Raw genomic sequence first — 19,523 nt, forward strand, 5'->3', positions numbered from 1 at the left:
GCGTCTGACGGTCCAGGTGCTGAAATAACCATGATGAATTATGACAGTGACTAGTAAATGTTTGATGTCTTATGGCGTCCAGGTGTCGGGTCTTCAGGCGGGTCAGACCTACCGTTTCCGTGTGTCGGCTGTCAATGAGGCTGGAGTGGGTCGTGCCTCTTTGCCCACTGAGCCGGTCACAGCGGAGACGCGACCAGGTCAGTCATCCTGGTTCCACATTTACAGTAAAAAAAATATCGTAAATAAATATCAGCCTCAGTGTGTACTAATAGGAAAAGCTGCACAATCATTCATTGATTTTTTTTTTTCTGAGCGATGAGAACTTTGTTTCATTAAATGACTGAAGAAGATCTCAGTAAAGATCTCCTTTAAATATGAAGTCGGAGTCAGGAGATGCTTAGCTTAGCTTAGCATAAAGACTGGAAACAGGTAGAAACAGCTAGCCTGATTCTGACAAAGTGCTTTGGACTCCAGCTTCAAATGAGAGTGGTTTCAATCTTCTCATCTAGCTCTCTGCTGGAGCTCAAATATGCATATTTCCCCAAAGAAAATGTTGAACTACTTTTTAAAATTCCCCTTCACGCCCACCTAAACACAGTGAACATCAGTTCATCGCAGTGGTAAATATTAAAAATATTTCAAAGACATTTACATCATACAACACATGCAGCATTCTGACCAGAATACAACCAACCAGTGGAACATAATAAGATATATTTAACAGATATATAAAAGTGAATATGTAACTTCCCGCATCATCTGCAGGCTGTGCAGTTTGTTTGATGAGAGAAGTGAAGATAAGAAAATATTCGCGATAAAGTAAAGGATAGTAAGTGCAATAATAGATGATACAATAAAATGTATTCCTCAGAATGGAATAATGTTCAGAATAATTGGAAACTATTGAGCTACAGCAGCACATTGTAGACTAAATAATAAAATAATTTAAATCCATGATGCTTTCTCACCGTCTCTTTCACTCTCAGGCACCAAAAACATTGAGATTGGTGTGGATGACGACGGCTTCATATTTTTGGGCTATGAGGCCGCTGAGGTGAACGACGCGAGCGAGTTCCTGTGGAGCAAAAATTACACGCAACCCATCGACGGCGGGAGAGTGAGAGCAGAGACCAAGAATAATCGGTAGGTTGTTCGTGTGCAAGCATGAAGAGTTCAACTTTTTCCCTGGGAAGATATCTGTGACTGTGTTTATGAGTAACAAGGGCTCCTTTAAGGGGAGAAAACTGTTTGGTTTCAGACTCTGGAGGCGGCGTTAAACTCATCACTATATGTTTCTTAAACCATTAACTTCTCTTCGGTTTTTCACACTTATAAAAACGACATCGCTTATTTGTTGAGCCGCGACTAAAGAAATGTTGTTTACCCTGCACAGACCCAGCAAATATTAAGGTTTTAAATTACCCAGGGCTGTGGACAGACAAAACTTAATGAGACAAATGACTTCTGTTACTTTGTAAATTGACATCTTGGGAGTATTTCTCATTGGGATTCACACTGAATGCATCCTTTCCAGCTCTCATGTTCACACTGTTTTACTTATTCATAGTATGTCAAACAATCATTTCTTCCAGTAAGGAGAGGAATTAGGGCAGAAAGTCTGATCACCTGCACTGCAGGGTGAATGATCTGTACATCTATCTATCTGTCTCCTTTTCAATTTGTCCGTCAGGTCCGTCCTCACCTTCACAGACCCCTCTGAGGAGGACCTGGGTCTCTACACAGTGGAGATGAGTGACAACCCCCACCTGTCGTCCAGCTATGACTTCACTGCTGACGGTAAACTGAAGCGTTTTTGTTTGTTCAAAATGTGAGATAGAAGTGAAATGACTCAGAGTAGAAGGTTCATGATGAGAAACTGTCTCCTCCAATTCTTAACTTCACTTCAGCCACAATGGAAAAAAGCAACTCAGCTCAGTTGTCTTGTGTGTTATTGAAGAAGCTGACGGCAGCAGGAACATTACAGAACCTTTAATTTTCAGGGTTATCAAGCTTTTCCCTCAAGCAAGTAATTGTCCCCCTCAACAGCCGCTTCCACAAGGTCACTTGTCCAACTAAGCATATGCTCTCAATCAACTCTCCTGCTTCAAAATCAAACTGCGAGTCATTGTTCTATTCGCTGGCAGTTTGACGATATAACAGGATGACAAAATGTGAGCCGTGATAATTAACCTTCAGCTGCTCTTTTTTTTTTACTTTTTTTTTTTGCAGACCTTGAACGGCTCAAAGAACTCAGCTGGCAAGTCAGAAATCCACGTATGTACCTTTAATGCACCACGAAAAGAAGTGTTCAGAGGAAAATAAAACATTATAAAGGATTTTACACAGACCTGTAAGCTTATTTTAATCAATTTAATCACTGTAATCAATCTTATACATACTTATTTATGACATGTTATTGTCATAATGTATTTTCCACCAGTTTAGGTATTTCTACATGTGATTATACGTCTTTAATTTCCCTTTGGCAGTGATAGCGCTGAAGTCGGGCTGGCAGGTGGAGGTTTCAGAGAAAGGCGGCGTGCGTCTCTGGCTTCAGACGGAGAGTCTGAGTAACGCCGCCGAGCTCCGTCTCATCTTCAATGACCGGGAAATCTCCAGCACTCCGGTAAGAACCGCCGCTCGGGTCATCCTGCGTTACTGCAGCTCGGACAGTTGAGGAGGTCCCGAACCCTGTGAGGGTTAAACGATTTCCCTACTGCTGCTAACCTTCATACGGTGAGGTGGTTGGATGAAAGGATCCGCCAACGGGCCACTTCCAGAGCTGCTGAGTTCGGGGGCGCTCTGTTCGGGTAGAACAACAGCATATATGGTCTGCGCCGCCAAGAAATGTTGGGCCGGTTCTCATCAGGGAAATTAGTGGCTGTAAAATGAAACTATTCAGATACTATAAACTATTCTATTGGTAGGTCAAGGGCTCCAGTGTCGTCATGAGTCCTGAGCAATGATTTTTAATGGATTTCTCCTAGGATTGTAGAGGACAGTGGAGGTGAGACAAACCTGTAGTTTTATTATTTTTGAATTTTTGAATTATTTCAGAGGCCTGGTGTGAAAAAAGAAGCAAAACATTTGAGAAAATGTCATATACAAGACTTTTTGTTTTTCCTTTTAATCATCTCGCGGCCCCTCAGATTGTTCCCGGGCCTTCCCTCGGGTCTTGTTCCCCAGGATGTCGAGTTTTTAAAAGTCACTAATTACACTGCAGTAATTTGGTTGTGATTTAAACTTGGAGTTATCTCTGAAGTCCCTCTACAAAGTTAAACCCCAAAAGACTCTTCCCAGGTTATCAAAATTAAAGTTGCTGAGATCTAACTCACACCTTTTCCCTCGTTCGGTACGTGCAGAATTATTAGTACGCAAATAGTCCCTGCTTCTAGCTCCAGTCACCCCCTCCGCCACTAACCTGCAGCTCAAGCTGGCAGCTCGATGGTAATAAAAGTGCCACCCTGCAGGGTGAAGGGATTGGCTCCTAAATCATGTGATGTATAAACCTCTGGCTGTCTGAGTCATTCTCTCACTGCCGTTCCAAAACGGAAATACCCCTTGGAGAAAAAAAAACACGTGAGCTTTACATGTTTTCCACTTGGGACACATGTGTGACACATGTTTACCACATGTTGCAACATATGATAACATAGTAAACATATGTGTAAAAGATTTCACATGGGAATCTACATTGGGCTTATTTTAATGAATAAAACTATTTGGACGACTTTCTGCAAACAAACAATACTCAAGGTTGTAAATCAAGAGTATGTTATGACCTAATGTTACATCTCTACCGCTCGATTTGGGACATTGAAAGCTGTACACGTGAAAAATATATTAACACATATTATTACCATATATTCTGTAATACCATTTGCATAGTTTCATGCTGCAATTTGTATCATCGCAAATGACCTCAAATGATTTACTCTCACAGACCTGCTCAGAAGAAGCCATGGCTATTTGCAACAAAAACAAAAAGCAATTTCATAAACATTTCTTCCCTATTATTGACCTAAAAAAAAAAAAAAATGCAACGCTATAGCAGCAAGGAATATGAGAAATAGAAGCACAGTGATGTCACCAGCCTTTGTAAAATGCAATTTGGACTCAGACGACTGAAAATCGAGAAACGCAGCGTAATTATCGAAGAACGCAAAGTGAATGTGAACAGACTTTCTTAGCGCTGATATACGTTGTGACACAAAGCTCAGAAACAATCGGCGGCGCCGTTGAGGTCGTTCAACCGTGCGGTTGATGGGTCCACAGAGAGAAAAACAAACACAACGCAGCGTATATTATTGCGGTTTCACAACTCTGCATTTTTCAGCGTCTGTGTCGGCTCGTGTTTGTGTGCGTCGTTGCAGCTGCTTTACATTCAGCAGCTTCCATTCATTCGCCCGGGTTTCATTTTCATTTGTTCCATTATTTCCCAATATCAGAGTTCCATCTGAACAGAACTGATTACACATTATTTCTAAATGATCACAGCTGAGGTTCCCGAATTCAAAAGCCATTTAGCTGATTAGGGCCCTTAGGCCCGCCATACATCAAAAAATCACATCCACCGCTGAGGCCTATCAACATGCAAGGCGCACATTTATCTTGATGAACATAAAAGCCATGAAAATGGGCTCAAAGGCCGTTTGCTCTGTGTCTCTGTTTGTTTGTGTTTACATGTGCTAAGAAACAGGAATATCTCATCTGCAGCGTGCGTGTGTCATTTCAAACTCTATTTATTTAAATCAGTGAGATTACAGATAGTGAATCAACCCGTCAACCGGGATCGTCCGTCTGCACGCGAGCTGATGTGCACCGTTCGTGCTGGCAACATGTGTTTGCTCTCCCGGCAGCACCGGCAGGTCAACTTCGACAAGGCCAAAGGTCTGGTGGAGATCCTGTTTGAGCGGCTCTCTCAGGAGGACGAGGGCTCGTACACGGCTCAGCTGAGGGACGGCCGCGCCAAGAACCAGCTCACTTTGGTCTTTGTGGATCAAAGTAAGTCGTTCACTCAGCCACAGAGTTGTCATATCACTATTATGTCGTAGTGGAAGATTTCTAGGAACAAGGGAGGACCCGATGAAAACGGGGTGTGACGGGTGTAAATGTGACTTCACACACTAGCGAGAGAAACACAGATTAAGCTGCATGATTTCTGTTTGTTTGTCTATTCGGTGTTGATCTTTTTTTACTACTCTATTCTAAAATCTACCACCTAAAGAAAAGCTCGCCTTTAGCATACAAACACAACAGTGAGAATCATCTGACATAAAGAAATCATAATACAAACATATCTGAATTTTAAAAACTGTTTGTAATTCAAACACATACAAAAAAAAAACATGCCTTCAAAAACCTGATGGCTGTTTTGCCCTGTTTTCTCTTAACGTTTTATTACTGCAAGATTTTCTGTTGTACTGCCATTCTGTGTGGATTTTCGCGAAGTCATTGTACGTTTTCTGATTGGAAAAAATGGATTTGCAAAACATCAGGTGACAATGACTCTCTTATATCCACCTTTTGTTTGCTTGACTTTTATGGTAAAAATAGTGTCAAGCACATCATGCTGTTCAACAGCTTTGTGCCCCTAAAGACGACAGAAAATACAAAAACTAAAATTTTACTGTGTTCACGCCCACTTATTCGATAGGAAAATATTGTTGCTGTGGTATTACTATCTGTAATTGGTTTACACCGTTTAAATCATGAGGCTGTGTGCTTAAATTCAAAACAGTTTTATTATAGTTTAGATTTCATCAAGATTGAGCCGATGCCTTTCAAAATACAATGGCAGAATCTTGAGTGTGGAGGGGATTAATGATAGTGCTTAACTTTAAGTGCGTCATAGACTTTTTTAGGAAGTTCAAGTCTGCATTTTATAGTACCTATATATGTCAAAGATCTACTTGATTTCATTTTCATCATTGTCAAGAAAACATTTAGTTTTCATTTTGTGCCATCCGTTATCTTTGGGAAAACCTTTATAAATAAAGATTAATATTATGATCTTATAATGACTTAAAGAATAGTTTATCCTACTGTATAAATGCAACTTCAGCAACCTATGATCAACTTTCTTCTGTATTTTGGTGCTTGAAGTTGTTTTGGATTGTAAGAATCTTACCTTCGGGATTTGGTTGTCGTTTGGTTGTCGTTTGGTTGTCGTTTCGCACTCTGTCTGATGTTGTCTGTGTCTCTGTCAGAGTTCCGTCAGACGCTGGCCTTGGCTGACGCAAACCGACGTGACCATCAGAGGAAGTTTGGTGAGAACTCTTCAAGCTATCGGCGCTTAATGAGGGCCCCTCGTGGTACTTACTGCAGTAGTGTTTACGTATTGCTAAACCATTACCTTTGTTGCATCAGCGTTTTATGTTGTGTGGGACTGCATCGCTCTTTTATCTCGTTCCAAGGCGAAGCATCAGCATCTCACGGTTGCAACAGCTCTTGATCATCTTTGTGTTTAATGACACGGATGTGTTTGTCTCGTTCAAACCTTTTAAGACTAGAGAGTCACTGAAAGAAAGAAAGAATAAAAGGAAGTTTCCTGTGCGACTGAACTCCATGTTTCAGTCACCTGAGTGAGAACTCTTTGGTGTGTAGAGGCCAAAGCCCCAGTGCCCGCTTGTGCAAGTGGACTATCTCACACCGGGGCCACTATTCAAAGTCCACGTGAGACTCCAAGTCCACAGAACACATTTTGTCCGTTACATGCAGAATACTGCAATTCAGAAGAGATAAATGGCGGACAATCTTTTCTACCTAAATGCTGATTTAAATCCTCTCACAACTCTTATTTTAGATACTTGTCACTGTCAGTACAGTAAATTATCACACTGACATAATTTGACTTGATAAATGACATAAATATGTGCATTATTTAGTATTTGTTGTTCTGAATAAATGTCTAATGTCGCTCTGTTTCTGTGGCTCAGTACAGATCAATACTCATTTGTTCTTCTTTCCAAGGACCCTATTTCCAGGAATACTTGTGGTGGAGTGTAAATGAGGATTGTGAATTAATAATACGGTGCAAGGTACTTTCCCATTTTACATATTCAATTTCTTGATGGCAATAACACAACTAATACAACACCAAATTGGAAGTTCAGAAACCGTTATTCAACCAAATAATTTATTTCAGTAGTATAAATTTTATAATAGCAATAACAGTTCTAGTCCAGAAAATGTTCTACTTGCATTATTAGTCTTTAAAGGTTCAGAATTTAGGTAAATCTGTTGGCAGAAATAGAATATAGTATTCATACTGACATTTTTAGTAGTGTACAATCACCAGAAACTAAGAGTTGTTGTGTTTTCATGACCTTCGAATGAGCCCTTCTACATAGGGAGCGGGTCCTCGTCCACGGAGCCCGCCATGTTGCACCAACCATGTTTCTACAGTAGCTCAGAAGGGACAAACAACACTGGTTCTAAGAGAGGGCCTTTTGCATTTCTTGCTGCCAACAAAGATTCTCCTTCATTCTTGGAAGGGGAGGTTGAGGCGAGGGGCTCTTTACTTGATTGCAATCTGAAACCTCACCGCTAGATGCCACTAAGTCCCACACATTGCTCCTCTTAAGTAATTTGTGTTACATTTTCAATGATGTGACTTTACAATCCTGAATAAAATTTCAATCCAGCAATTGTACAAATTGAATCGCAGAAACAACCTAAATGGCACCTCAACAAAAACCCAAGAAAATGATTTTAAAAATGAACTAAGACCAGCCCCAATAACAAAAGATAGAACAATAAAATATTTTTTTACCAGTGTTGTGTATCTCTTATCACACAGGTGACGAACACAAACAAGGACACGTCTCTCAAGTGGTTTAAGGAAGGTGTGGAGGTGACCCAGGTTGTGTATGATCAGTCGTCAGGGGTCAGCACACTCACCATCCCACAGGTACGCAAAATCCCGCTGCCCTAGTTTCACATAAGCGCTCAAACAAATGTGAAGCAGCATTCATAAATTGTAGCTGGCGAGGAGATAAACACAGTGACAGACAAATGACGTCTGTAGGATTTAAGTACTGACAAGTCTGACTTTGAAATGCTCCCAGCTCCACCTTGGAGTGCGATTTAAGGTTAACTCGACCCGGATTAAGCCTGGACAAAAGGGTCAAATTAAGCATTTGGCTGTTCTCCAGAGATATGAAATAATTAATTTGAAAAGTTTTGAATATGTTTAATACGGTAGATGATTTTCTCTCAGGTTACAGAGAAAGAGGCTGGTTCATACAGAGCTGTGGTGTCCGATGGGAGAGGAGAGGACGTCAGCGTCTTGGAGTTACTGCATGAAGGTGAGATGCGACGTCCTGTCCTCAAACAACAAAACACATCCTCTGTGCATTTCCATTACCACACGTTTTCAATTCCTAATGAAAATAAGACAATTGATGACAAAAAAAAAATTCCATCCAAATCTTGCATTTGGTATTTATTGAGTCCCCGCAGCAATGTAAGACACCTTCATAATGCTTTATTATATTTTTTTTGTTTTTACTTACAGAGTATGACAAGCTTCTGCAGCAGCTGAGTAAACAGTGCGGTGAGTGACACCTTTGTGCAATGAGGCAATGACTTGTTTTTACAGCAGGTGTGCTGTGTTGGAATTAGGATAACACACCTGAAAGCAATGTTGATTAAATTTGGTGTTTTGACTTCAGAATATTAATTTGTGGAGCTCCTCAAATAAGAAACAGACTGTTTTACATTGCCAAGGAAACTTAAATCTATGCAGACTGTTGGGTATTAAATAATCAGGACCCCTGCCTCTCTGCAGCACTGTCAGCCGGCCCACTGAGCATTCAGGGCACCGCTGAAGGCTTCAAGCTCTACTGCTCATTCAAATACTATATATGCTTCCTGAAGACCAGCTGGCAGTTCAAGTGAGTCCACACGCCGAGCACCACTCTGACCCGACACCCTGCGTGGAAATGCTGCTGAGAACGAAGTATTTTCATTTAACTTTCTGTGAGGGAGAAAATGAGCAAAATTGATTGATTATTTTTACTTCAGCGCCATCTAGCTGGTTGGTCACATTGTTTACTGCAAGTCACAGACGTAAACACTGTAAATGTCTTGTAAAAGACATCATGCTATAACACTGGCATGTGAGGACGCACCAACAGCAGCCGCTAGTAAAAAAAGAAGCTACACATACTGCACGTGCACTAACACGAAACACAGTATTTTACCAGTGATGGAAAGCAACTGAGTACATTTACTCAGGTGCTGTACTTAAGTACATGTTTGCGGTACTTTTCCTTATTCTCCCACAAACTATAATCAGTGGATGTTACAGGACTTCTTATGCTGAACTCCAGTTTGTTTTCGGCCTGGTTTGTAAGTGAAAGAGTTTATATTTCGCATAAATAATACCAACGTGTTCAGCTTCCAAAACCTTTATTAAAGTTCAACTACAAACAGCGTAAAATGTTCTCAATAGGACAGCAGAGGTGTGATGTCCGTATGCACATCTGGACACCAAAACACCTGGTTCATACGCTGCACATAAAGCTCTGCAACAACCCATAGAACTTCGATTGTAGAGGAGATTTATTGGTGTGTGTATATATATATATATATATATATACACTGATAAAGATTATATATATTACTGTCTTTTATAACACATCTATGTTTTGAATTATGCATGGGAGTTACTAATACATACTCAAACAAACCTGTGAATACAGAGGGTGTACTGGAGCTTGTTCCTTAAGTTAGGCTCATAGCACCATCTGCTGGAGCATTTCAGGATGTCCGCTGCGAAAGAGGGAACATCTGAGAACAAACTCTGTGAGGCGGACTGACATGTCGTCTTACATAATCCAGGATAAAATTAGTGCAGTCTGAATCCAGTCTAAGCTGCATTTTCAAGGTTCTTTAGCACACTTTCTGAGCATATGATCTCTTTGATAACTCCTGTTACACTAAAGGAGAACTTTCTTTGCCAATAATAACTACTTGAAGCAGTTTAACTGAACTCCACAAAGGCAAAAGCCAGACTATGCCCCTAACATTCATGTTTTTGTTAAGGATCTGCCGCATACAAACACATGAAGGGTAACTGTTTACCTGATAAGCTTTCTAAGTCACATAAAGCAGTATCAAAACAGTATATCTGTGCTCCTTATCCTGCAGGGAGAAGAGGATTGGCCAGGAAACCCGAACAAAGCCTGGCAGCAACTTGCAGAAAGTCTGGATGGAAATCTTAAACCCATCTGAGAACGATAAAGGCAAATACACCTTGGAGATGTTTGATGGCAAAGAGTCGCACAAACGGTGTCTTGACCTGGGAGAACAAGGTGCGTGGAAAACATTGTTTTGGTTTATGTGTTGTGAGAGAAGAAAGACGCAGTGTGATCAGATGTCCTCAGTCTTCATCATTATTATGACTGTCAACAGCCTTTGCCGACGCCTTGATGGAGCACCAGATGTTAAAGTAAGTGTTGCACCACCTGCGCTCAATGAGGCACCGAGCATGGCTTGCTGTGTGTCACTAACAGAAAACACTGAGGAGTCTGAGGTAACACAATATTTTCACAAATAACCTACACAGACGTTGTTGTTTTACTTAAAAACTATTCCCTGAAAAACATCTCAGCTCTGATTATCGTTGCCTCTGACAGTGTGATGTCATGTTGATTTGACCTTCTGTTTTCATCCCTCAGGCAGCTGGCCATTGTTGAGAAAAGTAAGTCACAGGTTATGTGTTAATGCTAAGACTTTTCTTAAGACTTAAAGATTTTGCAGTGGATGTCAGCAGAGAGTGATTGTTACTTTTTTTTTTTTTTCAGATCGTGCCAAAGTGACAAAGGGTCTTCCTGATGTGGTAGCCATCATGGAGGGCAAGGTATGACATTGTCAGGGATCAACGGTGGTCCTAGCTGTTACATCTGTGGTCGATCATCTCATATTTTTTTTTTTTTTTTTTGCCTCCTCTCCTAAGTCTCTGTGTCTGACGTGCTACATCGACGGCGACCCAGCCCCAGAGATTTTCTGGCTTCGCAACGAGAGAGATCTCCCGGACACTCCTCAGTTTACCATCACCAAACAGCCCAAGTGCAGCACCATCACCATCAACTACGTCAACATGGAAGATTCTGGAAAGTACAGCATCTTTGTGCGCAACCAGTACGGTTCTGAGACGGTGGCTGTGACCGTGAGCGTTTACAGGCAAGGCGAGAAGCCTCCACCTAACGCAGTGCAGATGGGTTAAGACTGCAAATCGAGTCAGAAATTAATTTTCTGCAGAGATTTCATCTTTAAGATTGAGATTTTACCAAATAGGCTATAGATGTTCCTTTTATTAAAACGAGACTACAAAAATTTTAAAAAGAAGAAATAACACTATTTTCTCCTCGCAAACAAATACATTGAATATTGCTCACTTTGGTTTATTCTGGGACGTGCTGCATGTCTATAAAGTCAACAGGCTCAGAACAATAATGAATTTTTTAGTAAATCCAAGCCGGTTTTAAGAAGTTTATTTAGCCTTAAAAGTCGCATTTTCTAGAACCATTAAGGAAACATCAGATTGTCAGAAAAATTCAAATTCTAAATCTCTAAATTTAGAAGGGTATGAAGAACAGTAATTATTACCGTTGTTATTATTATATCATCATTATTTTAAAAGTAACTTGTAACTAAAAGCTGTCAGACAAATGTAGGAGAGGAAGTATAATTGTGCTCCTAAAGTTCAGTGGAGTAGAAGTATGAAGTTACATAAAATTAGCTGCTGCCATCAGTTACTGCAGTCAGCTGTTGTTAGCTCACAGTAGTTTACATCACCTAATAATAGATACCATCAAGCCAATACATGCCATAATGTTAGCATTAGCTGCAAACAAATCAATCAGCCACATTAAACTCAGATATCACTGATACTAAGTCGGTTTTCTAACACGACGTTGTTGCTGCAGCAGCTGCGCCACATTTAATCTATAATCTGTTTATGGCTACGGTGGCCATTGTAAGTAGCAGCGACACAGTCTCATTTGAAGTGTTTTTGTGTTGGAACCAGAGGTCGTAACACGGAAACTGCAAAACTCTCTTTTGCTTTTGGCGAAGCAGATGTGTTATTTGTTTGCGTTTGTAGTGAATAAAAGCAACTTCCAGACATTTTCTCGCGTGCATTAGTCTCTCGAGCGCTACACTCTTACAACTTTACAATCAAGAGCGAAAGAAAATGGGGAGAGCAGCTCACTTTGTGTATGATTTTGCAATGTGTAATTATGTCTTTCACTTTAAAGGCAAACAGTCCGCAGTGTCGTTAACCTGATGAACCGGGCCCCACTTTGTCAGGGAGATTCAGAAGGTTTGATGGTACACTGAGGAAAGGCACAAAGTTCATCCAAAGATCAATCTCCATTTAGCAAACTCCTCGGAGCTCTGTGAACCTCCCAGTAAAACAACATCTGACTCCTTGTTAATGTCACGCCTCTGCTACCGCTGCACCCTGTTTTAAATGTATCACTAATTGCCACTAAGGAGAAATTTGCATGTAAACGTGCATTTTACATATTTTTAAAAAAATAGCAAATTTCTACATGTCATGATGTACAAATACAAATCTGCACATATTTCTTATTCTTCATATTAATTACGCTCTTTAACACGTCAAAAAAAAAAAAAAAAAAAAAATTACAATTCGAATTAGTCTTTGGTGGAAGTTGAGGTTCAGCCAAACAGGAGTAAGTGACCTCCAGGTTGTTCAAACATCAGCGTTTGTTACTCATTAGACATCGTCCTGGGACCTCTGTGCCTTTGAGTATAAGAAGGTGAGAGCCCATCCACGTTCTCCACATTGTGTTGAGCTTCACACAGCTGTCACAGCCTCCAGCCACCTTGGTAAAGCATAACCCAGACCCTCTCGAAAACATGGACTTCAGCGGAACATGGCAGGTCTACTCTCAGGAGAACTACGAGGAGTTCCTCAGGGCAATGGGTGAGGAAAAATGGTTGCCATGTAAAGAGATCTATTATCGGCCAATTTTGACAGATTTGCAGTCCAGAAAGTGTTTACTTGTTACACGCGCTGTGCGTGAATTAACACATAAATACACGTTTCGACAGAACTCCCAGAAGATGTTATCAAGATGGCCAAGGACGTCAAGCCAGTTACTGAGATCAAGCAGACCGGCAAAGACTTTGTCATCACCTCCAAGACCCCTGGAAAGTCTGTGACTAACTCCTTTACCATCGGCAAGGAGGCTGATATCACCACCATGGACGGCAAGAAGCTCAAGGTTAGCTACTAACGGTCTTTTACCTCATAATCTGCAAAACATACTTTTAAAGCATGACTGCATAAATTGTTGTAATGTCTCCTCTGAACCCTTAGTGCATTGTCAATCTGGAGGGAGGCAAACTGGTCTGCAATACCGGCAAGTTCTGCCACACCCAAGAGCTCAAGGGAGGAGAGATGGTTGAGGTGCATCTCCCTTATTAAGTTTTGCACAAGAAAATATATCAGAAAACAAAACAAAAAAGATAAATAAAAACCAAAACGTGCCTGCAAATTAAAGATATTTTCTTTCCCCTTATCCCTTTTCAGACTTTGACCGTGGCCTCAACAACTCTCATCAGGAAGAGCAAAAAGATGTAAAATTGGCCATGAAGAAACCAATGTCTATTTAAATAAAAGTGTTGCTTCATAAGTGTGGTTTGTGTCATGTTTCTGTGCTCATACATTGACTGTGGTGTCCCGACATGTAATGTGAAAATACAAATCAAGCCAACAGTGAAACATATATTGGCAAAGAGGCATTTTACCACGACAAGTACACTGTAGCAGTGGCACGTGTGCGACTAATAAACCTGTTTCTATAGTGCATTGTGGGGACCCACTTCCGTTTTTGGAGACAAAAAAAGCAAGTCCTCATAACATAAAGCTTAAAGCATACCATAAAATACAGAGATAAGATCATACTTCATTAATCCCTCAGTGGGGAAATCTAATTGTAAGGTGAAGGTTTAAGATTAGCTCCAAGAGACAAATGTAATTCAATGTCCTCTGAAGTCATGGAAAAAAAAAAAAAAAGCGAGTGTGTGTGTGTGTGTGTGTGTGTGTGATTGCGCTTTCTTATGGCTTGCCGTAGATCTACGAGCGTGCGCAGTGCGAAGAGGACGCGTTGAACACGTAGCTGCGGTTGAGCATCGAGGGTTGTGAAAAAAGAAAAAGCCGTTACAAACGAATTCACGGCCTCCAACTTGTAGTAACGGCCCGTTGAAAATGGCGAGGTACCTGAGGCCTCCTAACACATCTCTTTTCGTTAGAAACATCGCCGACGACTCCAGGTATGTTGTGGGTTTTTTTGTGGGTTTTTTTTTTTTTTTTTTTTTTAAGCTCCGCTGGCGTGCGCGCAAGCGTGGTCGAGCTAACGTAATGCTAAGGTGGTTAGCACAAAAAAAATATATATATATATATATCCGTCATTACCAAAATAGCAAAACTTGCGTCAACGATACGACGGACTCGAGTTAAGAGCAGGCTCGTAGTTATTTGTTACTCTACCATCGGTATTATTGGACATATTTTCATGCATTAAGGGCTCGTTAAAACAAGAAGGCAGAGAGACGACGTCAAGATGCCGCCTTCAAAAAAAACAACTAGTGCCTTTTATTTTCTGGAAATTGAACGGTAAAATATTGTCTAGTCTTACTCGGTTGTTTTTAAAGTACATCTTTTCTTTATTTATACATATTTTACCGCTCTATTATTATTATTATTATTATTATTTCAATAAAATGATAATTTCAACGTCTAAATTCCAAACTCCAACACCAGGAGGCAATTAAGTTGGTATTAAGAGACCAACTGGGAAGTAATGAGTTGTTTCTTAGATTTTTTTTTTTTTTTTTTTTTTTAGTTAAAAAAATAAAATAAAACCAAAAACAGATTTCTTTCTACATCAAACTTTGTAGTTAACTAAGAAAATATGATGTTTGTCTACCCAAGTTTTAAACGGTCGTTCCCTGGTAACCACGTCATTGCCTAGTTACGAGGTCGGTTTCGTGGTAACCACGTCATTGCCTAGTTACGAGGTCGGTTTCGTGGTAACCACGTCATTGCCTAGTTACGAGGTCGGTTTCGTGGTAACCACGTTGGTTCCCTTGAAGGTAAAACTACAAATTGGGCCAATTAAAATCATAGACATAGTTCGTCTGGTAATGATACGTTTTAATTGCAAAGACTTTTCAAAAATAAATGAAAAAAAAAAAAAATTCTTTATCTCCAACTTTGCTATCTAACCAATGCAGAAATATTTTTGATTTATGTGACCCGAGTTTTGAGATCTGTTTTTGAAGCTTGTGCTACCGCCCCGGATTTGAATGAAATTTTGTTTGTGCTGCTCAAAGCATTAAAAACTCCCAACCTGGCTTTCCAGAAACAATCCCCTGATTACTTTTGATAATCTAGAGCCCTCTTTGTAACTAGCTTTCACTTGAACTACTTTCTACGAAAGAAATCACCCCTAACATATTATGGAATCGAATGAAAAATATACAAAACCGGCAAAGATGAGTGTTAGATCATTGATAAGTACGTCGGTAACCTTTTAATAGTCTCATTTGTGATTAATTCTAGTGTCCTGATTTGAATTTCAAGTGTTTAGAGTGATAAACTTTCCCACAAACTGTGGTCATTTTCAGGTAACTACAAACCTGTGACTTGTGTAAACAGATAATGCATGCAGATATCTGGCTTTAATGGCTGTAATGAATGTGTGAATTTGACGGTGCCTGGCTGGGTTTTTACTTGTACAATTTCACCTTAACACTTAAGGTGAGGAAACTTCCTTTGCAGTGTGAGAGTAATGAGACTTGTGTGCTGTGCTGGCGCCAGCCCTTGTGTATACCCTGCACACTGGGCTCCAGCCAGATTCATCCAGTATGGTAGCCAGCAGAATAAATGTGCTTATTTCATGACACTTTAGGCCAGAGGATTTACGACGTGAGTTTGGTCGTTATGGGCCTATTGTAGATGTCTACATTCCACTTGACTTCTATACACGGCGGGCAAGAGGATTTGCTTACATTCAATATCCTTTATACTTTTACGTTTTATTTTTGAAATGTTTTTTTTTTTTTTTCCACTAAGGGATTGTACAGCATCAAATCTAACCTTTTGTTTGCAGGGGGTTGAGTGACGGCGCACCACCCGATGTTTATTTTTTATTTTTTGGGGGGGGAGGGGAAGAGTCGCTTGTTTTTAATACCACCAGTGTTTAAACCATTTCATGGGAATGTTTATGTTACTGTATTTTTTTTATTATTATTTATTTATTTTTTTTATGTTATTTGATATCTCTAGCATTATCTCTATTCCTAACCAATATTTCTCCTGTTGTTGCCTTAGAATGATAAAGATACAGTTCTGGAGGCCCCACACCAAAGAAAGTTGAAATGTGGTTGTAGAGTAGATTCAAGCCAAAGACACCCAGGCGACAAGCAATAGTGGAATTTGGAAAGTAAAGAGAGAGCGAAAGCATGAAGATACAAAGAGGACAAAAAAGAGAGCACCCAGGCTTCCAATTGTCTGCCAAAGGGAGGAAAAGCAAAGTGTTTATTGGGCAAAGACAAGCAGGAAACCTCAAGTTCTTCTGCCAAGACAATAAAGATCAAGCTGAAGGTCAAAGGTCAAGCATGTTAAAGGTAACAAGCCAAACTTTTTGTATCCTACCGAATCTGATCACCATCAATATTTGTCTTGTCTTCACAATCTGAAATCACAGACGGGCCTATTGATTCAGTTTTATGTTTCATATTAGTGAAAACAGTCAGTTGTGAATTCATAAATTATGCCAAAACAATACACCATTATTTATTATTTTTCCTTCTACGGTGTTACCTAACGAAACTAACACCTCACTGATCCAGTAGCTCTGTATGTTTTCATATGTAGCTGTCGACCTGAGTTGGCAAACTTTTTTTTGTTGTTGTGCATGTGTGACGCCGTCTGTCCCGAGTTTACAAATTTCCAAATAAAGAGCCTTAACAGTTCAGCACGTTTGAAGACGTACGGGATGCAGAAGACGCGCTCCACAACCTGGACCGGAAATGGGTTTGTGGGCGCCAGATTGAGATCCAGTTCGCCCAGGGAGACCGCAAGAGTATGAACACCCGCTACTCCTATTTCCTCATCACTTACCATAAAGACCTCACTGGACCATCGTTTGGGTACATCTTGTGCATCGTCACCTAATGTTACGCTTGAACTTTGTCCCTCAAGCCCCTAATCAGATGAAGTCCAAGGAGCGCCATTCACCTCGCAGTTTCTCCCGCTACGACGACGACCGCGACGGCCGCCGAAGACGCTCCCGGAGTCGCAGCTACGACCGCCGCAGGTCCAGGAGCCCCTCCATGGAGCGTCGTCCCCGGAGGTCCGAAAGCCCTCGAGAGTGAGTAGCCGTCAACTCCTACACCTAAATCTAGTTTTTTTTTTTTTTTTTACACTTCGATCATCAGCTGATCAACACAAAGTCAAAACATTCGTGTCACACACACACACACACACACATTCCCTCCATAACTGCAACTAAATGTTCCTGGTAGCTGTTGAGTCCACTTCATGGGGTTGAAGGACTTTTAGCCAGTTCCTGCTTCTAGAAGAGTATGAACTCTGGGACGGTGGTGGGTTTCCTCACACGAACGGCTCTCTTCTGTAACCCTTCCGTTGGATTGAGGTCAGGACTTTGACTCGGCGGTTCCTTTATTGTTCTAGAAGCATTCTTTGGTGGCGTGACTTGAATGCTTCGATGTCTCGCTGCATGACCCATTTTCTCTTGAGATTCAGTTCATGCACAGATGTCCTGACATTTCAATCAATAACGGTGAGCCACCCTGGCCCAGATGCAGCAAAAAAAAAAAAGGCCTAAATCATGACACTTAATACAACAAGCATGTTTCACAGATGGGATGAGGTTGTTGTCCCATCTTATCCCAGTGGTTTCCTTTGTCTAAACTTCAAAGTTGTATTTTTTTTTTTTTTTTGTCTCATCCGTCCACAAAAGCGTTTTCCAATCGTTTTCTGGTTTTCCCACGTGATCTTTAACGAACTGCAGACGGAGATCAAGCCTGCCGTGCACTCCGTTGTTGTTCAGTGTTTTCTGCTGATGTAAATCGTAGCGGACTGAAACTTGAACTGATTTTGTCAGGTTACTGCGTGGTTACTCTTTTATTCTGTACGGATTATGCAGGAAGTTATACACGACTTATATCCTGGATATAAAATGACACACCAGGCGTTGTCCAGTAATTGAGTAAAGTTGCCCCTTGTTCCCTTCACAGCTCTCGGTCCTACAGTCGACATAGACGGAGCAGAAGCCATGAAAATAGAACCCATGAAAATGAAAAGTAAGCTAATTTATGTCTAAGAGTATTTCAATAATATCTCCCTGTGCCCGATCTGAAACCTGCTAATGTTCATCTCCCAGGTACAAAGGTCCTCCCCGTGACCACCACAGGATGCACCATGAGCCAGGCTCACGAAGCAGCCGATCTGCTTCCCGCTCGCCTTCCCCATCCAGATCAAGGCCCAAAGGTAAAAAGACCGAGTCCAGATCCGACAGCCCACCTGAAGACTTCCACCCGGCCGCCAGCTCCCAGAAACAGTCAGTGGGGAGATCTCCATCCCGCTCCTACTCTAGATCCATGTCTCGGTCACGCTCTCGCTCCAGGTCCTGGGCCGGACGCAAGTCTGGGGGCCACTGACTTACTGGTCCTCCAAAGGCTTCAGTTTATGTCTCTGAGGATGTTTGTGTTCAGGTTTTGAGTATGATAACTGGAGTGTTGTGCTCCCTGCTTGTTTATTTGTCATCTCATTACAGAGGAATCTGTTGCCAAAGGAATGGGAGCAGCAGGAGCCAGGGAGGATTTTTTTTTTTTTTTTTAAACAGAGGTGAAAGAGGGATTTTTCTGAATTGAATCATGGAAGCAGTTTATTCCTGTAGTTTTTTTGTTTTTTTTTTTTGTACATGTGTAACATGGGGTGCTGGAAGTAGAAACCGTGGTATGTTGGGCTTTGACAACAATATTTTTGTACTTTGAGTTAGCGGTATTTATATCCAGTATTAACATGTACCCTCCATCTGGTTCTATTGTGTATTATGTAAACATAAATAATACATTTAACTTCCCAGTATTTACTCAATGCCCTGGCCTTATACATCTGGTTTCAGGGACAATTTATTTTCAGCAGCAAACTGTATACTATAGTAGCTGTAATTACTTTGACAATGGATGATGTACTGAATGTTGTTAGTGCATACCTTATATACACACTATTTAGTTGTGACAATATGTTCCAAGATGAGCAGCTTGTTTTTAATGTTCTTTGTTCAGTAAGTTTCCTTTGTGACCTTATCCTTGGTTAATGGATTTACCTGCTATTCTTTATCAATAAAGACATACATTCTTACCATTATTTGTTTAATTAAGCTATGCGGTGACGAAGATTGCAGTGTTATGATGGCAAGTTGTAGCCATTCCTGTAATACTCTAAAAAT

At 40.8% G+C, this 19,523-nt stretch overlaps 3 protein-coding genes across 7 annotated transcripts in view; all 3 read left to right on the top strand.

The window, feature by feature from the left end:
* Positions 1-11,610, top strand: part of myom3 (myomesin 3) — a 57,692-nt gene extending 46,082 nt beyond the window's left edge. For 3 of the 4 annotated variants that reach the window (XR_011311123.1, XR_011311124.1, XR_011311125.1), the window contains 15 exons: positions 83-197; positions 987-1,143; positions 1,691-1,797; positions 2,230-2,274; positions 2,490-2,626; positions 4,860-5,004; positions 6,210-6,269; positions 6,973-7,040; positions 7,802-7,912; positions 8,222-8,309; positions 8,519-8,557; positions 8,792-8,897; positions 10,156-10,319; positions 10,420-10,708; positions 10,812-10,867. Coding sequence is in view for 1 of the 4 variants with exons in the window: in XM_069703794.1 (XP_069559895.1) it covers positions 83-197; positions 987-1,143; positions 1,691-1,797; positions 2,230-2,274; positions 2,490-2,626; positions 4,860-5,004; positions 6,210-6,269; positions 6,973-7,040; positions 7,802-7,912; positions 8,222-8,309; positions 8,519-8,557; positions 8,792-8,897; positions 10,156-10,319; positions 10,420-10,456; positions 10,686-10,708; positions 10,812-10,867; positions 10,964-11,233 (1,728 nt within the window). In the remaining 3 variants the exon portion in view is untranslated. Of the gene's footprint in view, positions 1-82; positions 198-986; positions 1,144-1,690; positions 1,798-2,229; positions 2,275-2,489; positions 2,627-4,859; positions 5,005-6,209; positions 6,270-6,972; positions 7,041-7,801; positions 7,913-8,221; positions 8,310-8,518; positions 8,558-8,791; positions 8,898-10,155; positions 10,320-10,419; positions 10,709-10,811; positions 10,868-10,963 lie in introns of those variants that run through there. The other variant, XM_069703794.1, reaches the window with a different exon arrangement.
* Positions 11,611-12,805: 1,195 nt separating this feature from the next.
* On the top strand, positions 12,806-13,673 carry fabp10a (fatty acid binding protein 10a, liver basic). The gene is made up of 4 exons (XM_069703801.1): positions 12,806-12,961; positions 13,090-13,262; positions 13,358-13,447; positions 13,571-13,673. The coding sequence occupies exons 1-4, from the start codon at positions 12,895-12,897 to the stop codon at positions 13,619-13,621; spliced, it is 381 nt and encodes a 126-aa protein (XP_069559902.1). The 5' UTR covers positions 12,806-12,894; the 3' UTR covers positions 13,622-13,673.
* A 444-nt stretch (positions 13,674-14,117) lies between these two features.
* Positions 14,118-19,436, top strand: srsf10a (serine and arginine rich splicing factor 10a). Of its 2 annotated transcripts, none has more exons than XM_069703791.1 (6): positions 14,118-14,313; positions 16,376-16,690; positions 17,034-17,129; positions 17,249-17,417; positions 18,307-18,372; positions 18,453-19,436. In XM_069703791.1, the coding sequence occupies exons 2-6, from the start codon at positions 16,507-16,509 to the stop codon at positions 18,727-18,729; spliced, it is 792 nt and encodes a 263-aa protein (XP_069559892.1). In that variant the 5' UTR covers positions 14,118-14,313; positions 16,376-16,506; the 3' UTR covers positions 18,730-19,436. The 2 variants fall into 2 exon arrangements, with proteins under 2 accessions (XP_069559892.1, XP_069559893.1); XM_069703792.1 differs by lacking the exon at positions 16,376-16,690 and adding an exon at positions 15,954-16,058 and having other exon boundaries at positions 14,119-14,313; positions 17,026-17,129.
* Positions 19,437-19,523: the final 87 nt, after the last annotated feature.

Source organism: Brachyistius frenatus, unplaced genomic scaffold (assembly GCF_029030835.1).
Source record: "Brachyistius frenatus isolate BFR_SWC_R1_liver_20210118 unplaced genomic scaffold, ASM2903083v1 Contig_48, whole genome shotgun sequence".
Taxonomy (NCBI): Eukaryota; Metazoa; Chordata; class Actinopteri; family Embiotocidae; genus Brachyistius; species Brachyistius frenatus.

What these genes read in the sequence shown, in the direction of transcription:
- fabp10a (XM_069703801.1), top strand. Translation starts at nt 12,895, where the DNA reads ATGGACTTCAGCGGAACATGGCAGGTCTACTCTCAGGAGAACTACGAG. An exon ending in GGAGTTCCTCAGGGCAATGG is followed by an intron (nt 12,962 to 13,089) that starts GTGAGGAAAAAT and finishes ACGTTTCGACAG; the next exon opens with AACTCCCAGAAGATGTTATC. An exon ending in AGGGAGGAGAGATGGTTGAG is followed by an intron (nt 13,448 to 13,570) that starts GTGCATCTCCCT and finishes ATCCCTTTTCAG; the next exon opens with ACTTTGACCGTGGCCTCAAC.
- srsf10a (XM_069703791.1), top strand. Translation starts at nt 16,507, where the DNA reads ATGAAGATACAAAGAGGACAAAAAAGAGAGCACCCAGGCTTCCAATTG. An exon ending in AGGTCCGAAAGCCCTCGAGA is followed by an intron (nt 17,418 to 18,306) that starts GTGAGTAGCCGT and finishes TTCCCTTCACAG; the next exon opens with CTCTCGGTCCTACAGTCGAC. An exon ending in AGAACCCATGAAAATGAAAA is followed by an intron (nt 18,373 to 18,452) that starts GTAAGCTAATTT and finishes TTCATCTCCCAG; the next exon opens with GTACAAAGGTCCTCCCCGTG.